Here is a 20,210-nt window from a genome sequence, read left to right as displayed (position 1 = left end):
ACCTTCACCACCCAGACTGCAGCAGTTCAAGAAGGCGGCTCACCACCATCTTCTCAAGGGCAATTAGGGGTGGGCAATAAATGCTGACCTTGCCAGCGACGCTCACATCCCATGAACGAATAAAAAAAAACACACAACAAAAAAAATAGGATTTTCTTTCATTAAAAAGAGGACATTTTAAACAAAAAAAGAGAAATATAGTAGCTGATAACTGTGCTGTGAGTAGATGCAGTGTACGTACTTTCAAACTGCATTGCAAACTTTTTTTGCAAGTTTGGAGAGTTATTTTGTTTTAAAACACAAAAAAAAATGGGATTTTTTTTTAAATTAAAAAAGGTACTTTTTTAAAAACAGGAAATGGACAAATATAGCAGTTGATAACTGTGCTGTGAGTGGGTGCAGTGTCTGTACTTTGAAACTACACTGCAAACTTTTTTTTTGCAGATTTGGTGAGAGTTAAAAAGATCCATAAAAAAAAATGGGATTTTTTTATTAATTAAAAAAGGGGGGGGGAGGAAAAAAAAAGAGAAAAGTTATAGCAGTTGATAACTGTGCTGTGAGTGGGTGCAGTGTCTGTACTTTGAAACTACACTGCAAACTTTTTTTTTGCAGATTTGGTGAGAGTTAAAAAGATCCATAAAAAAAATGGGATTTTTTTATTAATTAAAAAAGGGGAGGGAGGAAAAAAAAAGAGAAAAGTTATAGCAGTTGATAACTGTGCTGTGAGTGGGTGCAGTGTCTGTACTTTGAAACTACGCTGCAAACTTTTTTTTTGCAGATTTGGTGAGAGTTAAAAAGATCCATAAAAAAAAAATGGGATTTTTTTATTAATTAAAAAAGGGTGGGGGGGGGGAGGAAAAAAAAAGAGAAAAGTTATAGCAGTTGATAACTGTGCTGTGAGTGGGTGCAGTGTCTGTACTTTGAAACTACACTGCAAACTTTTTTTTTGCAGATTTGGTGAGAGTTATTTTTTTTTTTAAAATCCATTTAAAAAATGGGATTTTTTTTTTATTAATTAAAAAAAGGGGGGGGGGTAAGGAAAATAAAAAGAGAAAAGTTGTAGCAGTCGATAACTGTGCTGTGAGTGAGTGCAATGCCTGCCCCTCACACTGCATGTCACTGTGTGCTGCAGGAGCAGAGCAGTTCCTTCGCCCTCCCTCTGCTCACAGGCACTTGTTGATCAGTCAGTCAGTTTGGAGTTGGCTGTCAGTCAGGGAGCAGCGCGGCGAGAGAGCGCCAGACTTTAGCGGCTCACAGCCCGCCGACGGGATATTACAATTATATATATATATTTAAAAAAAATTATTTGCTCTCTTCCCCCACCCGCTTGCCTTTTTTTTGCTTTTTCTAGAAGGCGGCGGAATGTTACTTTTTTTAAAAGGGGAACGAAAAAAAATAAGCCTCCTGTCATAGCGGACTCGCGTGAAAATTACAGCCGGAGCCTGAGCGCAGGCCTCGGTCTGTGGAGGCCAACCGTTCATCCCTGATAAATATATATATATATATAGAGAGAGAGAGAGAGGGGGAAGAGAAAAAGAAACAAACAAAAAGGCCGCCCGCATGAAGGAGAAACTGATAAAATAATTTTTTGAAAAATAATTACATTTAAAACCTTTAACGTTTAATTTAAAATAAAAAAAAAACCATGGAGGGACATCACAGGAATGAGGCTTCAGGTCCTTCTAGGGGCAAAGAGAAGTCCAGTAAGATGAAGAAGAGCCAGGAGGAAGGAGAAAAGAAAACCAAATTTGTGAGTTTTTAATTTTGAATTATTTTTTAATCCACATGGGAGAAAAATCTAGAAGGTTATTCTGCAACCATCCCCACTTACTGAAGCATCTCACTAACCTGTCTGTGCAGGTACTTGAGGCCCCTTTCTTAAAGAGCTTCAAGGTATTTAAAGAATCCATGAGCTAAAGTTGGTGCTGTTTATAGACATTTTACTCACCAATCTTTTATACACACACACACACCCACACACACACACCAAAGTCAAGGAAATGCTGGTGGTTGGGGCACCGTTGTGTTTGATGGTGCTCTTGTGTCCTAGATTTCAGAGAAAGGAAGGTATTGGTAGCGAGGCATAGTTGACATGGTGTCGTTGGGTCGTGCTGCATATCTCAGCTATACTTCCCATTTCTTGCAGAAGAAATTTTTTTTTGTTTTTGCTATCAACACATTTCTGCTAAGTACATGTTTTTTTTCTTACATTGCTCATGAAGTCTCGAGGACTACAATCATTGTTCGTGCAGAAGTTTATAAACTTGGGCAAATATTGTAAATGTTTAGTACTATTATAGATTTCTGCAGTACCAATCACTCTTTAGTTTGAATCAACAAGAACAAGTTATTTTTAGAGCATTTTATGTGCTAATTTGAACATAAGGACATTTTGGTGCTCTAGGATATTTTTTTAAAAAAAGTCTCAAACAGCTCCTTCAAATTTACTAAAATCGGTGCTGCTTTATAGCTAATCACTTCTGCAGCAACAGTCAAGTTTAAAGGCTAATCTGGAGAGAGGTTAATGGTGTTTTGATTAATTTTGCATGTTTGACAGCTGTCTTGTACTGTGACTACTTGAGAGATGCAGGAATGGCAGCAAGGTATAGTGAAGGTGGTGTGTGGCCAGTTGTTTGTTCCACTGCACAGATGTGTGGCCAGCTGTTTGTTCCCCTGCACAGATGTGTGGCTAGCTGTTTGTTCCCCTGTATCCCTGTGCTAAGTATGGCACATAGGTTTTTTTCCCACATTAAGTCAACTCTTTGAGGACTATCGTTACTGTTTGAGTTACACAATTTTATTGCACAATCTGAGGCAAATACTGCAAAGTAATATTTTGTAATGTTTACTAGAGATGTCTCCACTCATACTTTGTCTAATTAACAAAACATCATTTTGAGAATGCTACGTTACGCTTGTATATTTTGAATATTTGGAAGTTTTAGGAACAAATTTTTGTCATTTGGCTCCATGACCAATGCTGCTTTTGGTAGATTTCAGTTTGCCTTCACACCACATTCCTTGGTCTCTTCTTTCCCCATCCTCATCCAGTTATCATTCGTTCTGTTGTTTTAATGGCCTTGCTTGGTAATTATTTCATATGTGTCTTTCTGTAACCAGTCATTCATCTCATTGCTATTTATAGGACTTTGCTGTGCATAGATTGGCTGCTGCATTTGCATACTAGAATAACGGTGACTGCATTTCAGAATAAAATGGTTGTGAAGCACTTTAGGACTGAGGATGTAAAAGGCACTGTACAAATACAAGTCTTCATACCTAAGAAAGTATGTGTTGGGTCACCTGGAAGTCTTATCTTTTACAATAAGAATTATCTCAACTTCTATCACATTTCTTCATACCTCAGATTCTTGTGACCTCGTATCATCTTTGTTGCTCTATACTCTTTCAAGGGTAATAATATCCTTCTTTTAGGTGTCAGCTGTGGCTCAGTGATAGCACTCTTACCTCTGGGTCAGATAATTGTGTATTCAAGTCCCACTTTGAAGACTTGAGCATATAATCTAGGCTGACACTTCAGTGCAGTGCTGAGGGAGTGCTGCACCGTTGGTGCTGTATTTTGGATGAGATGTTAAACCAAGGCCCTGTCTGCCCCCTCAGGTGGATGTAAATGATCCTATGGCATTATTTCGAAGAAGAGCAAGGGAGTTCTCCCCAGTGTCCTAGCCAATATTTAACCCTCAACCAACATCACTAAAAAGCAGAAAATCTGGTCATTATCACATTGCTGTTTGTGGGACCTTGCTGTGTGCAAATTGGCAGCTGAGTTTCCTACATTACAACAGTGACTACACTTCAAAGGTACTTAACTGGCTGTAAAGCATTTTGGGACATGCTGAGGTTGTGAAAGACGCTATATAGATGCAAGTCTTTCTTTCTTATGGTGTGGTGACAAGTGCTATGTTGGCAACACTTTTTTGATTTTGCAAATAGTTTGTTAATCTTGTGCACTTTTCGTGTGTTAGATTCTTGGAGCTATCCTTGTGAATGTCGCACATTAAAACAACAGTGCAAAACCAGTGAATCGTTAAAAAAAAAATCTTGAGTATTGGTAACATGCATGCAGATAGGGTCCAACCAGTGCCTTATACTGCAACAGTATTTGAAAGCTGAAAAATGCCCTTCCACTCAGGTTGTACTTTGAATGCTTTATTGAGGTCAAAGGAAAAACTGTCCATGGCAGCGATAGAAGTGTTTGATCATTGGATTTATTTTGCATTCTTTGTATCCAATACATCTCTGATTATCTGAATTTCTCTGGAGATGACAAAATTCATTTGCCAGGAGTTCAGATGGAAACATGTAATTTAAAAAAGTTGAACTGTTAAGACATTTTTTTTTTGCATCAATTAAGTGGTAGCTGGATTTGATTTAAAAGCACCGAACGTGATTTCTGCACTGAAAGGTCTACGCAAGATGAATTTCTGCGTAGTATCAAGTGGAAGTAATCTACTGAATGAGAGAAAATACCTGATGCATTTACCATGTTTCAACTTTTTAATAAAGTTTTGAGATTAATACTATACTGAATTTTTTTAATGCAGCGCATTGTTACGATCTGAAATGCACTACCTGAAAGGGTGATGAAAGCAGATTCAACAGTAACTTTCAAAAAGTAATTGGATATATACTTGAAAAGGCAGAATTTGCAGGGCTATGGGCAAAGAGCAGGGGGAGTGGGACTAATTGGAAAGCTCTTTCAAAGAGCCGGCGTAGACACGACGAGCCGAATGGCGGCCTCCTGTGCTGTATGATTCTATGAATTCTCAGAGTTGATTGTTTTAGGCATTGCACTTTTTCTATATTTCTGTCAGGAGCAGGGTTCTGCCCAAGGAGCCTTTTCAAATTACAGCCTCATGTTTATTTCACGTTCAAGAGCTTGTCAGCCTTCCACTATAGGCTAGCAATGCTGATTTAGCAAGACTGATTTCCCCCCTCTCTTCCCGACTCTTCCCCCACCCACCCAGAATGGAAAAGTAATGAATGAAGTTAAAACAAAAACCAAAGATGCTGGAAACACTCGGCAGGTCAGGCAGCATCTGTGGAGAGAGAAACAGAGTTAAAGTTTCAGGTCGATGACCTTTCATCAGAACTTTTATTTCTGATTTCCAGCATCTGTAGTATTTTGCTTTTGCTTTAGTGAATGAAACTATTCAGTAACTGCACATGCTCAAAGGGTGTCAGTGGCCGGATTTAAGCCCCAGTATAAACAGGGTGAATTGGGCACACTGGGAACCAGGTTATATTGAATTGATATAATGATTCACTGATTTTTGCACCATTGTTTTAATGTGCCATATTCAAAAGGAAGTTCCCCAAGAATCTCATATTAAAGCTGCACAAGATCAACAAGCAATTTGCAAAGTGGTTGTGCGATAGAAAATCGGGTGTCGGAATCCTCGATAACATTCCTCGACTTGGTCCTGGTGCTCATTTAAGAGGAGGTGATTTGTGCTGCTCACGTGTTATGGTGAGTCCTGCTACTTGTGCTGCGAAGGTTCAAACCCATATTTGTCGGTTGTCTATAAAGAGCAGTCAGTGACTGTCTGCTTTGGAGGAGGAAGGGGAAGTAAGCAGAGTCTTTCTGAGGTCAGACTTGGTAATGGGAGTTCAGAATCAAGTCAGCCCTCTTGGTAATCTCGTATCCCAGCCAGGTAGTCTGACTCCCTCATAGATCCCGAGGGGTAGACCTGTCGGGTTATAGAACTGTTATGGGGGGAGGGGTGGCCCTTCTTCCGTGACTTAAGCCAATGCCCTATTTTGTGGGATGGTCCGAGGGGGACAAATAGTAGGAAGCTCAATGCAAGCTGAAGAGACAATACCTCATCTTTCTATTGCTCACTTTGCAGCCTTCTGGCCCTAATATTGACTTCAGTAACTTCAGATCTTTACTATATAGCTCCTATTTTCTCTCTGGCAATGGGTGCTGGCAATGTAGGATGGGTGAGCCAGTGTTTTTGGGAATGGTGGAGAGGAAATTGTTGGTGCGTGGGGTGGTGGCAGGATGGTCTGCACTTTAATCTCGATCTGCTTTTTATCTTCCACTAGACTGCTGGGTCACCAGAGCTTGCTCTGCCTTGCCAGTTTTTCATGCTTCCCATTCTGCACACCTATATTCCCCCCCCCACCACCCCCATCTATTTACACTCTTCTGTCTCGTATATGTTTTTTTTATTTCTTCGATTTCTCTCATTATGCCCCCTTTTGCCACCCAGCTCATGTCACTTCTGCCATTTAACCATCCCCTCCTCTCCGCATAAGCATTTGCTGGTCATTCTGTTTCTTCTCCTGTTTGTGGGGTCATTGTATGTCTGTGCGTTTTTTTCCTCTTTCCCTTGTTCTGCTCCTTTTTAAATGCTGTTCATCTGTATTATCTTCCAGTTTTGAGGAAGGGTCGAAACATCGACTTGGTTTGACCTGTTGACTGTTTCCAGAGTTCTCTGTTCTTGTGGAAGCCTAACAGTGCACTTTACTTGTAAGCTGCATAGAATCACAGAAAGTTACGGCACAGAAGGAGGCTATTCGGCCCATCGTGTCTGTGCTGGCCGAAAAAGAGCTATCCAGCCTGATCCTGCTTTCCAGCTCTTGGTCCGTAGCCCTGTATGTTACGGCACTTCAAGTGCACATCCAAGTACTTTTTAAATGAGTTGAGGGTTTCTGCCTCTTACCACCCTTTCAGGCAGTGAGTTCCAGACCCCCACCACCCTCTGGATGAAAACATTTCTCCTCAGCTCCCTTCTAATCCTTCTACCAATTACTTTAAATATATGCCCTCTGGTCACTGACCCCTCTGCTAAGGGAAATAGGTCTTTCCTATCCACTCTATCTAGGCCCCTCATAGTCTTATACACCTCAATTAAATCACCCCTCAGCCTCCTCTGTTCCAATGAAAACAAATCCAGTCTATGCAATCTTTCCTCATAGCTAAAATTCTCCAGTCCTGGCAACATCCTTGTAAACCTCCTCTGTACCCTCTCTAGTGCAATCAGATCTTTCCTGTAATGTGATGACCAGAACTATAGCAGCACTCTAGCTGTGGCCTAACTAGTGTTTTATACAGTTGTAGCATGACCTCCCTACTGTTAAATTTTGTTCCTCAGCTAACAAAGGAAAGTATCCCATATGCCTTTTTAACCACCTTACCTATCCCACCTGCTATGGTTTTACCTCGTAAATGCTATACTCATGTCTGCACTTGGGGGTCCCTAAGCCTTCACTCTGCCAACCTCTGCCTTAGCTCTTGGATTTTGGTAAGTTACAGGGAGAGACTCCACGTCCATACTCGGCACCATACTACCAGTGGCTCAGTTGGTAGCGCTCTCGCCTCTGAGTCAGAAGGTCACGGATCCTAGTCCCACTCCAGAGACTTGAGGACAAAATCTATGCTGACACTTCAGTGCCATACTGAGGAAGGGCTGCACTGTCAGAAGTGCCATCTTTCAGATGAAATGTTAAACTAAGGCCCCGTCTGCCCTCTCAGGTGGATATAAAAGATCCCATGACAATATTTCAAAGAAGAGTAGGGGAATCCTCCCAGGTGACTTGGCTAATGTAGGAAATGCGGCAGCCAATTTGCACACAGTAAGGTCCCACAACAAACAATGAGATAATAACTAGATAATCTGTTTTTAGTGATGTTGGTTGAGGGATAAATATTGGCCAGGACACCAGGGAGAACTTCCCTGCTCTTCTTTGAAATAATGCCATGGGATCTTTTACATTCACCTGAGAGGGCAGACAGGGCCTTTGTTTAACGTCTCGTCTGATGGACGGCACCTCTGACAGTGCAGCTCCCGCTCGGTACTGTGTCAGCCTAGATTTTTGTGCTGGAGTGGGACTTGAACCCACAACCTTCTAACTCAGAGGTGAAAGCGCTATCTGAGCTGACACTGTTTTTAGGAATGCAGTAAAGTACAATGTAATTATCAGTGATGACCATTGTTTGCAGCAGAAGTTTAGCAGAAGAGTTATTGTAATTGCCTTCCTGACTTAAAAATTAGTTTCTTCAGGCAGAAGCCATAGTACATCATTTTTGCAGGTCCTGCAAGTGGCTACTGGAGCTATGGAAAAAACTTCTTTTTGGCCCCACAGCGGGGACTGATTGCAGACGGGTATAGTAAAAGGGGAGAGCGTTGTTCATAGGCCAAGAATCTCTGCGTTAGCACCATTCTTCCGGCGCCACAAAATAAAAGTGACTTTTTTTTTCAAAAAAGATACTTTATTCATAAAATTTGTAGCAAAAACATACAATACATTTGTCATATCACATTCCAGTCGTACACAATACAGATTATACAATTTGCAGGTTAAATCAAGTACAGTTCAATGAACACATTGTGCATAATTACAGTTCATGACACTCTGGGGTGTCTCATTGCATTATACTCAATACAGATTATTGATTACAGATTCATTACAGGTACATTACAGATTCATTACAAGTACATTACAGCAATTTGAATTTTACATTCTGCTGGGGGGTGGGGGGGTTTCCCTGATTGCAGCACCTCTGTATACAATGGTGGGAAGGCTCCTCAGTAGCTGCCTGTTGACTTGCAGCGTGGAGATAATGAAGAGGTTGCCAGGGAAGTAACCCTACGCACCGCACAATTGGAGTGAAATTCGGCTGTGTGACATTAGCATATGAAACCTGAAACCCATTCGCATGAAATTCTTGTCTATTTTTAATGGAGTTTTTTGAACATTTGCAGACGGAGGAATTTGTATGCCGTTATCCCACCATGTGATTTCACTTATCCGTCGTCATAACTTTGCTATCTAGGGTGTGTACACCTTGTATTAGCGACTTCCTGCTGAATTTCAATGGGGAAGACAGGAAAAAAAAAAGCCAGCAAATTGGCTACCTCTGCAGTAATTGATCAGGAATCATTCCTCTTAATGGAATCATCTGGTTAAGAAAATTTAACACCTCGAATCAATGTGATTAATTTATGAGAACTCTGCTGCACTGAAAGCTGACAATTAATGAGTGTATTTACTTCACGGTATTGTACTTGATTCTGGTTGTTACTGGGCCTGACAGTTGGCAGTTTTTTTAGGCTATTGGTATTAGTGTTGCACTGGATGATGTGACTACTGGACAAACTGGATTTTCAGCATTGCAGAGCAGCACTTTGTTGAGTTATGTAGAGCAATAACTTTTTGTGGAATGTTGGAAATGTGACTCTGAATTTTATTGCTACATTTTCTTTACTGTTGACATTGTAAATAGTTCCTTCATCTCAGGCACTGTCTTCCGCCCTTTCAAAGTAGCTGCCATCACCCTCCCCAAAAATCCCAACCTTGACCTCTTTGTCCTTGTAGACTACCACCCCGTCTCCAACTTTTCTCTTTCCCCCCCCCCCCCCCCCCCCCCCAAAGTCCTTGAGTGTGTTGCGCTTGCGAGATCAGGGTGGAGTAGGGCTTGTGGTAGAAATGATTTGGGGGTGAGGGAAGTGGGAAGATCATAGAAGTAACCCAAAGTTTGTGACATCCACAGTGCAAACAAGGTTTAGGGAGATTTAAAACATTTTTGCTACTCCCAATTTCTCACCTCAGTCTTGAAGTTATCAATTTATGGTGAGGTATAAGGGGTGGAAGTTACGTTACGTTACCGAGCTCTGGTTATACCCCATCTGGCATACTGCATTGAGTTCTGGGCACCGCATCTCAGGAAGGATATATTGGCCTTGGAGGGGGTGCAGTGCAGATTCACCAGATTGATACTGGGACTAAAAGGGTTAAATTATGAGGACAGGCTGCATAGACCAGGCTTGTATTCCCTTAAATATAGAAGATTAAGAGGTGATCTAATTGAAATGTTTAAGATGATTAAAGGATTTGATAGGGTAGATAGAAACTATTTCCTCTGGTGGGAGAACAAGTATGTAAAAAGAAAAAGATTAGTGAAGACAAATGTAGGTCCCTTACAGTCAGAAACAGGAGAATTTATAATGGAGAACAAGGAAATACTTTGGTTCTGTCTTCACGGAAGGGGACACAAATAACTTCCCAGAAATGCTAGGGAACCAAGGGACTAGTGAGAAGGAGGAATTAAAGGAAGTTAGTATTAGTAAAAAAAATAGTGCTGGAGAAATTAATGGGACTGAAAGCTGATAAATCCCCAGGGCCTGATAATCTGCATCCCAGAGTACTAAAAGAAGTAGCCATGGAAATAGTGGATGCATTAGTTGTCATCTTCCAAAATTCGATAGATTTTGGAGCAGTTCCTGCGGATTGGAGGATGGCAAATGTAACCCCACTATTTTAAAAAGGAGGGAGAGAGAAAACAGGGAACTACAGACCGGTTAGCCGAACATCATTGGGTACGGGACATAGTGGTTATGTCACTGGACTAGTAATCCAGAGACCTGGACTAATAATCCGGAGTCATGAGTTCAAATCCTGCCACGACAGCTGGGGAATTTAAATTCAATTAATTAAATAAAATCTGGAATGTAAAAACTAGTATCGGTAATGGGGGCCATGAAACTACCAGATTGTCGTAAAAACCCATCTGGTTCACTAATGTCCTTAAGGGAAGGAAACCTGCTGTCCTTACCCGATATGGTATATGTACCCGCTATATGACTCCAGACCCACAGCAATGTGGTTGATTGTTAATCGCCCTCTGAAATGGCCTAGCAAGCCACTCAGTTGTACAGTCTCACGACAGAAAGTCACAATAAGAATAAAACCGGACGGACCACCTGGCTTCGGACCACTAGGCACCGGATACGACAAAGGCAAACCAAGCCCAGTCGATCCTGCAAAGTCCTCCTCACTAACATCAGGGGACTTGTGCCAAAATTGGGAGAGCTGTCCCACAGACTAGTCAAGCAACAGCCTGACATAGCCATACTCACAGAATCATCTTCCATCACCATCCATGGGTATGTCCTGTCCTACCATCAGGACAGACGGACCAGAGGTGGTGGTACAGAGATTTACAGTCAGGCGGGAGTGGCCCTCGAAGTCCTCAACATTGACTCCGGACCCCATGAAATCTCATAGCATCAGGTCAAACATGGGCAAGGAAACCTGCTGATTACCACCTACTGCCCCCCCTCAGCTGATGAATCAGTCCTCCTCCATGTTGAGCACCACTTGGAGGAAGCACTGAAGGTAGCAAGGGGACAGAATGTACTCTGGGTGGGGGACTTCAATGTCCATCACCAAGAGTGGCTCGGTAGCACCACTACTGACCGAGCTGGCCGGGTCCTGAAGGACATAACTGCCAGACTGAGCCTGCGGCAGGTGGTGAGCGAACCAACACGAAGGGAAAAACCTACCTGACCTCGTCCTCACCAAACTACCCGTCGCAGATGCATCTGTCCGTGACAATGTTGGTAGGAGTGACCATCGCATAGTCCTCGTGGAGGCGAAGTCCCATCTTCGCACTGAGGACACCATCCAACATGTTGTGTGGCACTATCACCGTGCTAAATGGGATAGATTCAGAACAGATCTAGCAGCTCAATACTGGGCATCCATGAGGTGCTGTGGGTCACCAGCGGCAGCAGAAATGTATTCCAGCATAATCTGTAACCTCATGGCCCGGCATAATCCTCACTCCACCATTACCCACAAGCCAGGGGATCAACCCTGGTTCAATGAGGAGTGTAGACTAGCATGCCAGGAGCAGCACCAGGCATACCTAAAAATGAGGTGCCAACCTGGTTAAGCTACAACACAGGACTACATACATGCTAAACAGCGGAAGCAACATGCTATATACAGAGCTAAGCGATTCCACAACCAACGGATCAGATCAAAGGTCTGCAGTCCTGTCACATCCAGTTGTGAATGGTCGTGGACAGTTAAACAACTAACGGGAGGAGGAGGCTCTGTAAACATCCCCATCCTCAATGATGGCGGAGTCCAGCATATAAGTGCAAAAGACAAGGCTGAAGTGTTTGCAACCATCTTCAACCAGAAGTGCCGAGTGGATGATCCATCTCGGCCTCCTCCCGATATCCCCACCATCACAGAAGCCAGTCTTCAGCCAATTCGATTCACTTCACGTGATATCAAGAAACGGCTGAGTGCACTGGATCTCGCATAGGCTCTGGGGCCCAACAACATCCTGGCTGTAGTGCTGAAGACTTGTGCTCCAGAACTAGCCGCGCCTCAAGCCAAACTGTTCCAGTATAGCTACAACACTGGCATCTACCCAACAATATGGAAAATTGCCCAGGTATGTCATGTTCACAAATCCAATCCGGCCAATTACTGCCCCATCAGTCTACTCTCAATCATCAGCAAAGTGATGGACAGTGCTATCAAGTGGCAAATGCTCAGCAATAACCTGCTCACCGATGCTCGTTTTGGGTTCCGTCAGGACTACTCTGCTCCAGACCTCATTACGGCCTTAGTCCAAACATGGACAAAAGAGCTGAATTCCAGAGGTGAAGTGAGAGTGACTGCCCTTGACATCAAGGCAGCATTTGACCGAGTGTGGCACCAAGGAGCCCTAGTCAAATTGAAGTCCATGGGAATCAGGGGGAAAACTCTCCAGTGGCTGTAGTTGTACCTAACACAAAGGAAGATGGTAGTGGTTGTTGGAGGCCAATCATCTCAGCCCCAGGACATTGCTGCAGGAGTTCCTCAGGGCAGTGTCCTCGGCCCAACCATCTTCAGCTGCTTCATCAATGACCTTCCCTCCATCATAAGGTCAGAAATGGGGATGTTCGCTCATGATTGCACAGTGTTCAGTTCCATTTGCAATCCCTCAGATAATGAAGCAAGACCTGGACAACATTCAGGCTTGTGCTCATAAGTGGCAAGTAACATTCGCGCCAGACAAGTGCTAGGCAATGACCATCTCCAACAAGAGAGAGTCTAACCACCTCCCCATGACATTCAACGGCATTGCCATTGTCAAATCCCCCACCATCAACACCCTGGGGGTCACCGTTGACCAGAAACTTAACTGGACCAGCCACATAAATACTGTGGCTACAAGAGTGGGTCAGAGGCGAGTGACTCATCTCCTGACTCCCTCAAAGCCTTTCCACCATCTACAAGGCACAGGTCAGGAGTGTGATGGAATACTCTCCACTTGCCTGGATGAGTGCAGCACCAACAACGCTCAAGAAGCTCAATACCATCCAGGACAAAGCAGCCCGCTTGATTGGCATCCCATCCACCACCCTAAACATTCACTCCCTTCACCACCAGCGCACCTTGGCTGTAGTGTGTACCATCCACAGGATGCACCACAGCAACTCGCCAAGGCTTCTTTGACCGCACCTCCCAAACCCGCAACCTGTATCACCTAGAAGGACAAGGGCAGCAGGCACATGGGAACACCACCACCTGTACGTTCCCCTCCAAGTCTCTCACCATCCTGACTTGGAAATGTATCGCCGTTCCTTCATCGTCGCTGGGTCAAAATTCTGGAACTCCCTACCTAACAGCACTGTGGGAGAAACTTCACCACACTGACTGCAGCGGTTCAAGAAGGCGGCTCACCACCACCTTCTCAAGGGCAATTAGGGATGGGCAATAAATGCTGGCCTTGCCAGCGTCGCCCACATCCCATGAACGAATAATAAAAAAAATAGTAGGGAAAATGCTAGAGTCTATTATAAAGGATGTGATAAGAGGACACGTAGAAAATATCAACAGGATTAGACAAAGTCCACATGGATTTATGAAAGGGCAATCGTGTTTGACAAACCTACTGGAGTTTTTTGAGGATGTAACTGGTAGAATAGATGAGGGAGAATCAGTGCATGTGGTTTATTAGGCTTTTCAGAATGTTTTTGAAAAAGTCCCACATAAGAGGTTAGTGTGCACAATTAAAGCACATGGGATTGGAGATAATATACTGGCATGGATTGAAAATTGGTTAACAGACAGGAAACAGAGAATAGGAATAAATGGGTCTTTTTCGGGGTGGCAGGCGGTGACCACAGGCAGTGGGGTACCGCACGGATCAGTGCTTGGGCCCCAGCTATTCACAGTTTATATCAATGATTTGGATGAGGGAACCAAATGTAATATTTCCAAGATGGTGATGAAACATTGGAACAGGAGTAGGCCATTCAGCCCTTCGTGCCTGTTCCCATATTCCTATGTTCCTATGTCAGGAAGCATTTCTTCACACAAAGGGCAGTGGAAATTTGGAACTCTCTTTCCCCTCCCAAAAAGCTGTTGAGGCTGGGGGTCAATTGAAAATGTGAAAACTGAGATTGATAGATTTTTGTTAGTAAGGGTATTAAGGGTTGCGTAGCCAAGGTGGGTTGATGGAGTTAAGATACAGATCAGCCATGAACAGGCTCGAGGGACTGAATGGCCCACTCTTGTTCCTATGTATGGTTCCACAGCTTCTGGCAGTGCACTGATATGTCAACCAAGTGACCATTCTTCATACGAATTTTGATATTGATGATCAACAGGCTGTTCTCTCGTGGGATCGGGGGCATTTTAACGATATCCGGTTTTGTTCACATGCCCTCGCTCTTTCCCCAAAGTCACTGGATTGAGATCAAGAGCAGCAACCCTGGCCGAGTTCTCTTTTTTTGACGTTTGTGTTTTCCTCATCCCAGCTCATGTGCTGAGGCCAATTGCTGGACCACTGCCGCCTTCCTGGCTGAGATTCACTATCTCACCTTGTGATTGTGTTTGAAACCCGGCACTTTCCTGATCTCAGGAATAAAAAATATGAAAATGCTGGAAACACTCAGCAGGTCAGGCAGCATCTGCGGAGGGAAAAATAGAGTTCACGTTTCAGGTTGATGACCTTTCGTCAGAACCGGAAGATGTTACAGATAAGCAGCTTATGAGCTCCAGTGAAGTGCCTTGGAACATTTTATTACATTAAAGGCACTATGTAAATGCAAGTTGTTGTGTGTTTACATCAACTATTGGACTTGAAGATGATGGAAGCAAAATGCTTTCAAAAGTTTAAAGATGGGTGCTTTGTTTAAACAAAACATCTGCGGTTTAACTATAAACAGAAAATGCTGGACAAGCTCAGCAACTCAGGCAGCATCTGTGGAGAAAGGAACAGAGTTAACGTTTCAGGTCAGTCCTGACGAAAGGTCACGTTAACTCTGTTTCTTTCTTCACAGATGCTGCTTGACTTGCTGAGTATTTCTGGCATTTTCTGATTTATTCCAGATTTCCAGTATCCACCGTATTTTGCTTTTGCTGCAGTTTAACTATGTTGATTTCTCAAACTTTCCATTCGCTGCCGATCTTTCACCTTGATTTGAACCCATGCAGGGATGGACTTTGCTGCTGTCTGCTGAGTCACACAATAGACATATATGTCCATGCTGCCAGAAATATATGATTCTGGTGCAGTGCCCAATGTGTCAATGGAGGAAGTTAAAAGTGTTTTCATGTCAAAGTCGAAACCGTGACTTCTATTTCAAGCTGAGAAAAGTAAATGCCATTAACAGGTGCACTGTGACTTGTTTGTAATTTAATTTCTGCATGATTTTTTAATAAAATTGCAGTAAGCTCAACACTTAAGAATAAATTGCCTCATTTTTCATGGATAATTACCTTTGTTTAGCTTGTTATTTTATCCTTAACCCATTTCTGCTGCTCTGTTTCTCAATTGTCACGGCTACAGTTTTTTTTCATGTGAAAAATTCACCTGTTGCAGCCAGAGGAGTGCAACAACAATAACTTGCATTCATGGCAGCGACTTCAACTTAGTAAAATTCCCAAGACACTTCACATCAGTGTAAAGAGACAAAAGTTGAACCTGAGCTAAAGAGGAAATATTGGGAGGGGTAACTAAAAGTTTGGTCGAAGAGGTAGGCTTTAAGGAGGGCCTTAAAGGTGGAGAGGTTTAGGGCTCAAATTTCAGAGCTTAGGGCCTAGAAGGCTGAAGGCACGGCAGCCAATGGAGAAGCGAAGGAAGTGGGAGATGCGTAAGGGACTAGAGTTGGAGCAACGCAGAGTTCTTGCAGGGTTGTAGGGCTGGAAGAGGTTACAGAGATAGGGAGGGGTGAGGAATTTGAACGTGAGGATGAGAATTTTAAATTGGAGGTGTTGATGGACTGGGAGCCAATGTAGGTCAGCAAGCTTAGGAGTGATGGGTGAATGGGACTTGGTGAGGGTTTGGTTGCAGGCAGCAGAGTTTTGGATGTGCTCAAGTTTATGAAGGGTGGAAGATGGGAGGCTGGTCAGGAGAGCATTGGAATAATTGAATCTGGAGGTGACACCTGAATGGATGAGAGTTTCAGCAGCAGATGGGCTAAGGCAGGGGCGGAGACAGGCGATGTTATGGAAGTAGAAGTAGGTGGTCTTTGAGATGGAGAGGATATGGGGTTTGAAAATCAGCATAGGGTCAAATCGGACGCCGTGGTTGCGAGCAGACTGGTTCAGTTTGTGGCATCGATCTTCCTAGTGCTCAAATGGAGGAAATTGCGGCTTAACGAGAACTGGATGTAGGGCAAATCAAAATTGTTGGGATTTTAAAATGTTGAAGTTCTAGTCTCAATGTAACGATATTTTTATTGTTATTGTAATATGTTGTTGGGTCTCAGGCAGTAGAAGACTGCAATTAGCTCGATTAATTCTTAAAACAAAAAGCAAAATGCTGGAAATCTGATATAAAAGCAGATTTACTAGGATGCTACCGGGACTTGATGGTTTGACTTATAGGGAGAGGTTGGATAGGCTGAGACTTTTTTCCCTGGAGAGTAGGAGGTTTCGGGATGATCTTATAGAAGTCTATAAAATAATGAGGGGCATAGATAAGGTAGATAGTCAAAATCTTTTCCCAAAGGTAGGGGTGTCTATAATGAGGGGGCATAGATTTAAGGTGAGAGGGGAGAGATACAAAAGGGTCCAGAGGGGCAATTTTTTCACTCAAAGGGTGGTGAGTGTCTGGAACGAGCTGCCAGAGGCAGTAGTAGAGGCGGGTATAATTTTGTCTTTTAAAAAGCATTTGGACAGTTACATGGGTAAGATGGGTATAGAGGGATATGGGCCAAGTGCAGGCAATTGGGACTAGCTTAGTGGTATAAACTGGGCGACATGGATATGTTGGGCCGAAGGGCCTGTTTCCATGTTGTAAACGTCTGATTCTAAAATGCTGAGCACACTCAGTAAGTCAGGTGAATGGAGGCACGATGAGAGAAATTAGTGAAGTAAAAGATATATATAAAGATATCTGGCCATAATTTGCTGTGACAGGGCATCGAATGGCATCTGGCATTAGCTAGACTTGCCTATTCCCGTTTAGGTTCTTAAATTTTTTGGGTGGCAATTTGCTGAAGTGCAAGCTGATAACGTCGCAGCGAGGGAAACTGGGCATCTGGGACCTGAATAAACAGGGCAAGTAACTCTGTATCTCCTTAATCAGATTGAAGGATTGTGAAATTAACAGCGCAAGGACTGTGAAGGAAGTGTGAGTTAGTGGGTGAATTCAATGTCAAATCAGATACAGAAAGAGAGAGAAAGAGAGATTGGATTGAAAGAGAGAGAAAAAAGAGACAGAAAGGAAAAGTAAAACAAAATTTAAAATTTTATATTTTTAAAACCTCCACCAACAATTAAAACCTGAAGGAATGAGACTCCATGCTTATTTAATTTTCACTGCCACAGAGGTTGACTGGCAGTAATGAACACTTATCACATCGTTAAAAGGGTACTTAGACTGAAATGGACAAGACTTAACTGTGGCGAGATTAGTTCGTATCTACCGCACAAATACAGCAACTTCATGCCGTTCAGTGCATTTTAGTGGTGAGGCAGACAGCGAGATGTCATTTTCGTGAAGCTAATGGTGGAGCACCTCGGACAGCAACTTTTGGATTTTTGCGTTTAACCGTGTATCTGCCCTTGCCTGAATAAATAACATAAATAACGGTGAGTGCCGTTAGCCTCCCCGTTATTTTGACAGCAAATTCTGGCCCATATAGTTTTCAGCATCATCTCTGCTTAATCATTTTTCTCGCGTATGTGGTCATTTTTGTTTCCGCCTCCTTTTCCCTTGATCTGTTCATCCTCATAAGCTGTTCGTTTGCAATATCGTCTGGTTCTGATGAAGGGTCATAGACCTGAAACGTTAACCTCACCTTTTTCCTTTCTCCCCAGATGCTGCTTGACCCGTTCAGCATTTTCTGCTAGATGAATTCTGCTCCGTTTACATTGGCAGAAAACTGCTAGTGCAGCATTTCAATTTGCGTCAATTTTAGGTGTAAAGGATTATGCTTTCCAGCTTTAGACCAGTGGAATTTCCCACTGCTGATTTTCTCTGATCCTTATTTGTGTTTCACTGAAATCCGATTATGCGAAGTATTAACTGTTAATTGGAGACTCAAGATGTCATGGTTTAGGAAACGAAACATAATTCTGGTCTGAAAGAAATGGTTTAGAATTCAGAACTAAATAATTCAGTGCAATTGTTAACTAATGAGATTAGGGCTCGAGTCCTAGATTTTGAGATATGGTGGAGAAATACTTTTTACCAGTTTGTCATGATTCTATGCAAATGCATGCAGCTGATGGTGTGAAATTTTGGTTACTAACTTTACAGGTTGTGTATATTTGGGTGTGGTCAGTGTGTGTGTACATATGTATAGAGTCATATATAATTTGCAGAATTTTCTCCATTTTCAGGTATGCTGTTTGTACAAATACATTCCTTATTTAAGCAACATAAGAACACAAGAAATAGGAGCAGGAGTAGTCCAAACGGCTCCTCGAGCCTCCTCTGCCATTCAATAAGATCATGGCTAATCTTTGACCTCAACTCCACTTTCCCACCCTATCCCCATATCCCTTGATTCCCTTAGAGTTCAAAAATCTATCGATCTCAGTCTTGAATATACTCAACGACTGAGCATCCACTGTGGTAGAGAATTCCAAAGATGCTCAACCCTCTGAGTAAAGAAATTTTTCCTCATCCCGGTCCTAAATGGCCAACCCCTTATCCCGAGACAATGACTTCGAGTTCTAGACTCTCCAGCCAGGGGAATCATCCTCTCAGCATCTACCCTCTTCGAATCTTTTATGTTTCAATGAGATCACCTCTCGTTCTTCTAAACTACAGAGAATGTAGGCGCATTTTACTCAATCTCTCCTCATAGGACAACCCTCTCATCCCAGGAATCAATCTAGTGAACCTTTGTCGAACCGCCTCTAAAGCAAGTATATCCTTCCTTAGGTAAGGAGACCAAAACTGTATACTGTACTCTGGGCGTGGTCTCACCACAGCCCTGTACAATTGCAGCAAGACTTCCTTACTCTTGTACTCCAACCCCCTTGCACAAAAGTAGGGTCAACTCAACCTGTTTTCAATATTTTGATTGTAATTCCATTTAGAGCAGGGTTGTGGGACTAATTGGTAGCACTATCAGAGAGCTGGCACAGGCAAGATGGGCCGAATGGTGGCCTCCTGTACTGTATCATTCTGTGATTATTTCAGGTGTTCCCGACAGCTTCTTTAAACTGTGAAATTGAACTATTAGTGAGTGCGTGCATGCAATATATTATTGAGATCATCTTCAAGAAAATAAGAAGTAAATAAGGCACACAGCCCACAAATAGATCAGGAAGACTTGTTTTTCGTTGCATCTGCTAACTCCAGTTTGTTTTGGGTCCCAACTTCTACATATGAATATACAAGAAGGTGAGAAAAGATGATCTGGACCATCAATCCTCACCCTATCTATCGAATGGTAAAACATTGTGCATTACTCTCCCCAACTATTATTGCTAGCTTCTAGGGGAGGCAGAAAACCTGTGGCCAATTTCAGGAAAACCTCTGGGAAATTCCATCTTGACACCTTGAGGGAATCAAGGAAGCACCAGCAAACCATGTCCCCCAGGATGTATTCAAATATAAGATGATTTGAGTACAAAATAGATATAGTCTTAAGAGAGTGAAAAGAGAATGCCAGCCTGCAGCTCTGGCAGATCCCTCCCTGTACTGGATCTAGCAAGGTGGCTGGTGGCTCTGGCTGGATTACTAGCTCTCGTCTGAAAGTAAAGTAGGGGATAGAGAGAATCATATCAAGGCAGAGGAAGCAAAAACAGAACAAAGGCATAGAGAAGCAAAAGGACCGAGAGAATGAACCTTAAGAGAAGGTAAACAGAGAGATGAACAATAGCATAGAGACACAAAACCAAAAACAGGGCAAAGACAGAAGGGAAGGAGGACACATATGGTTGTGCCTTGCAAAGTGAAAGCAGCAGAGACAGGCAGGGGAAAGAGAGAG

At 42.9% G+C, this 20,210-nt stretch overlaps 1 protein-coding gene across 1 annotated transcript in view; it reads left to right on the top strand.

The window, feature by feature from the left end:
- Window positions 1-1,224: 1,224 nt before the first annotated feature.
- The window catches only part of LOC137332311 (protein diaphanous homolog 1-like), a 347,604-nt gene continuing 328,618 nt past the window's right edge, over window positions 1,225-20,210 (top strand). Inside the window, exon 1 of the mRNA XM_067996041.1 lies at window positions 1,225-1,750. Coding sequence (XP_067852142.1) covers window positions 1,646-1,750 — 105 coding nt within the window. The 5' untranslated portion in view covers window positions 1,225-1,645. The remainder of the gene's footprint in view (window positions 1,751-20,210) is intronic.

The sequence above is a fragment of the Heptranchias perlo genome, chromosome 14, assembly GCF_035084215.1.
Source record: "Heptranchias perlo isolate sHepPer1 chromosome 14, sHepPer1.hap1, whole genome shotgun sequence".
Classification (NCBI taxonomy): domain Eukaryota; kingdom Metazoa; phylum Chordata; class Chondrichthyes; order Hexanchiformes; family Hexanchidae; genus Heptranchias; species Heptranchias perlo.
The sequence above is the reverse complement of the archived record's forward strand: the minus strand, read 5'-3'. Positions and strand labels throughout refer to the sequence as shown.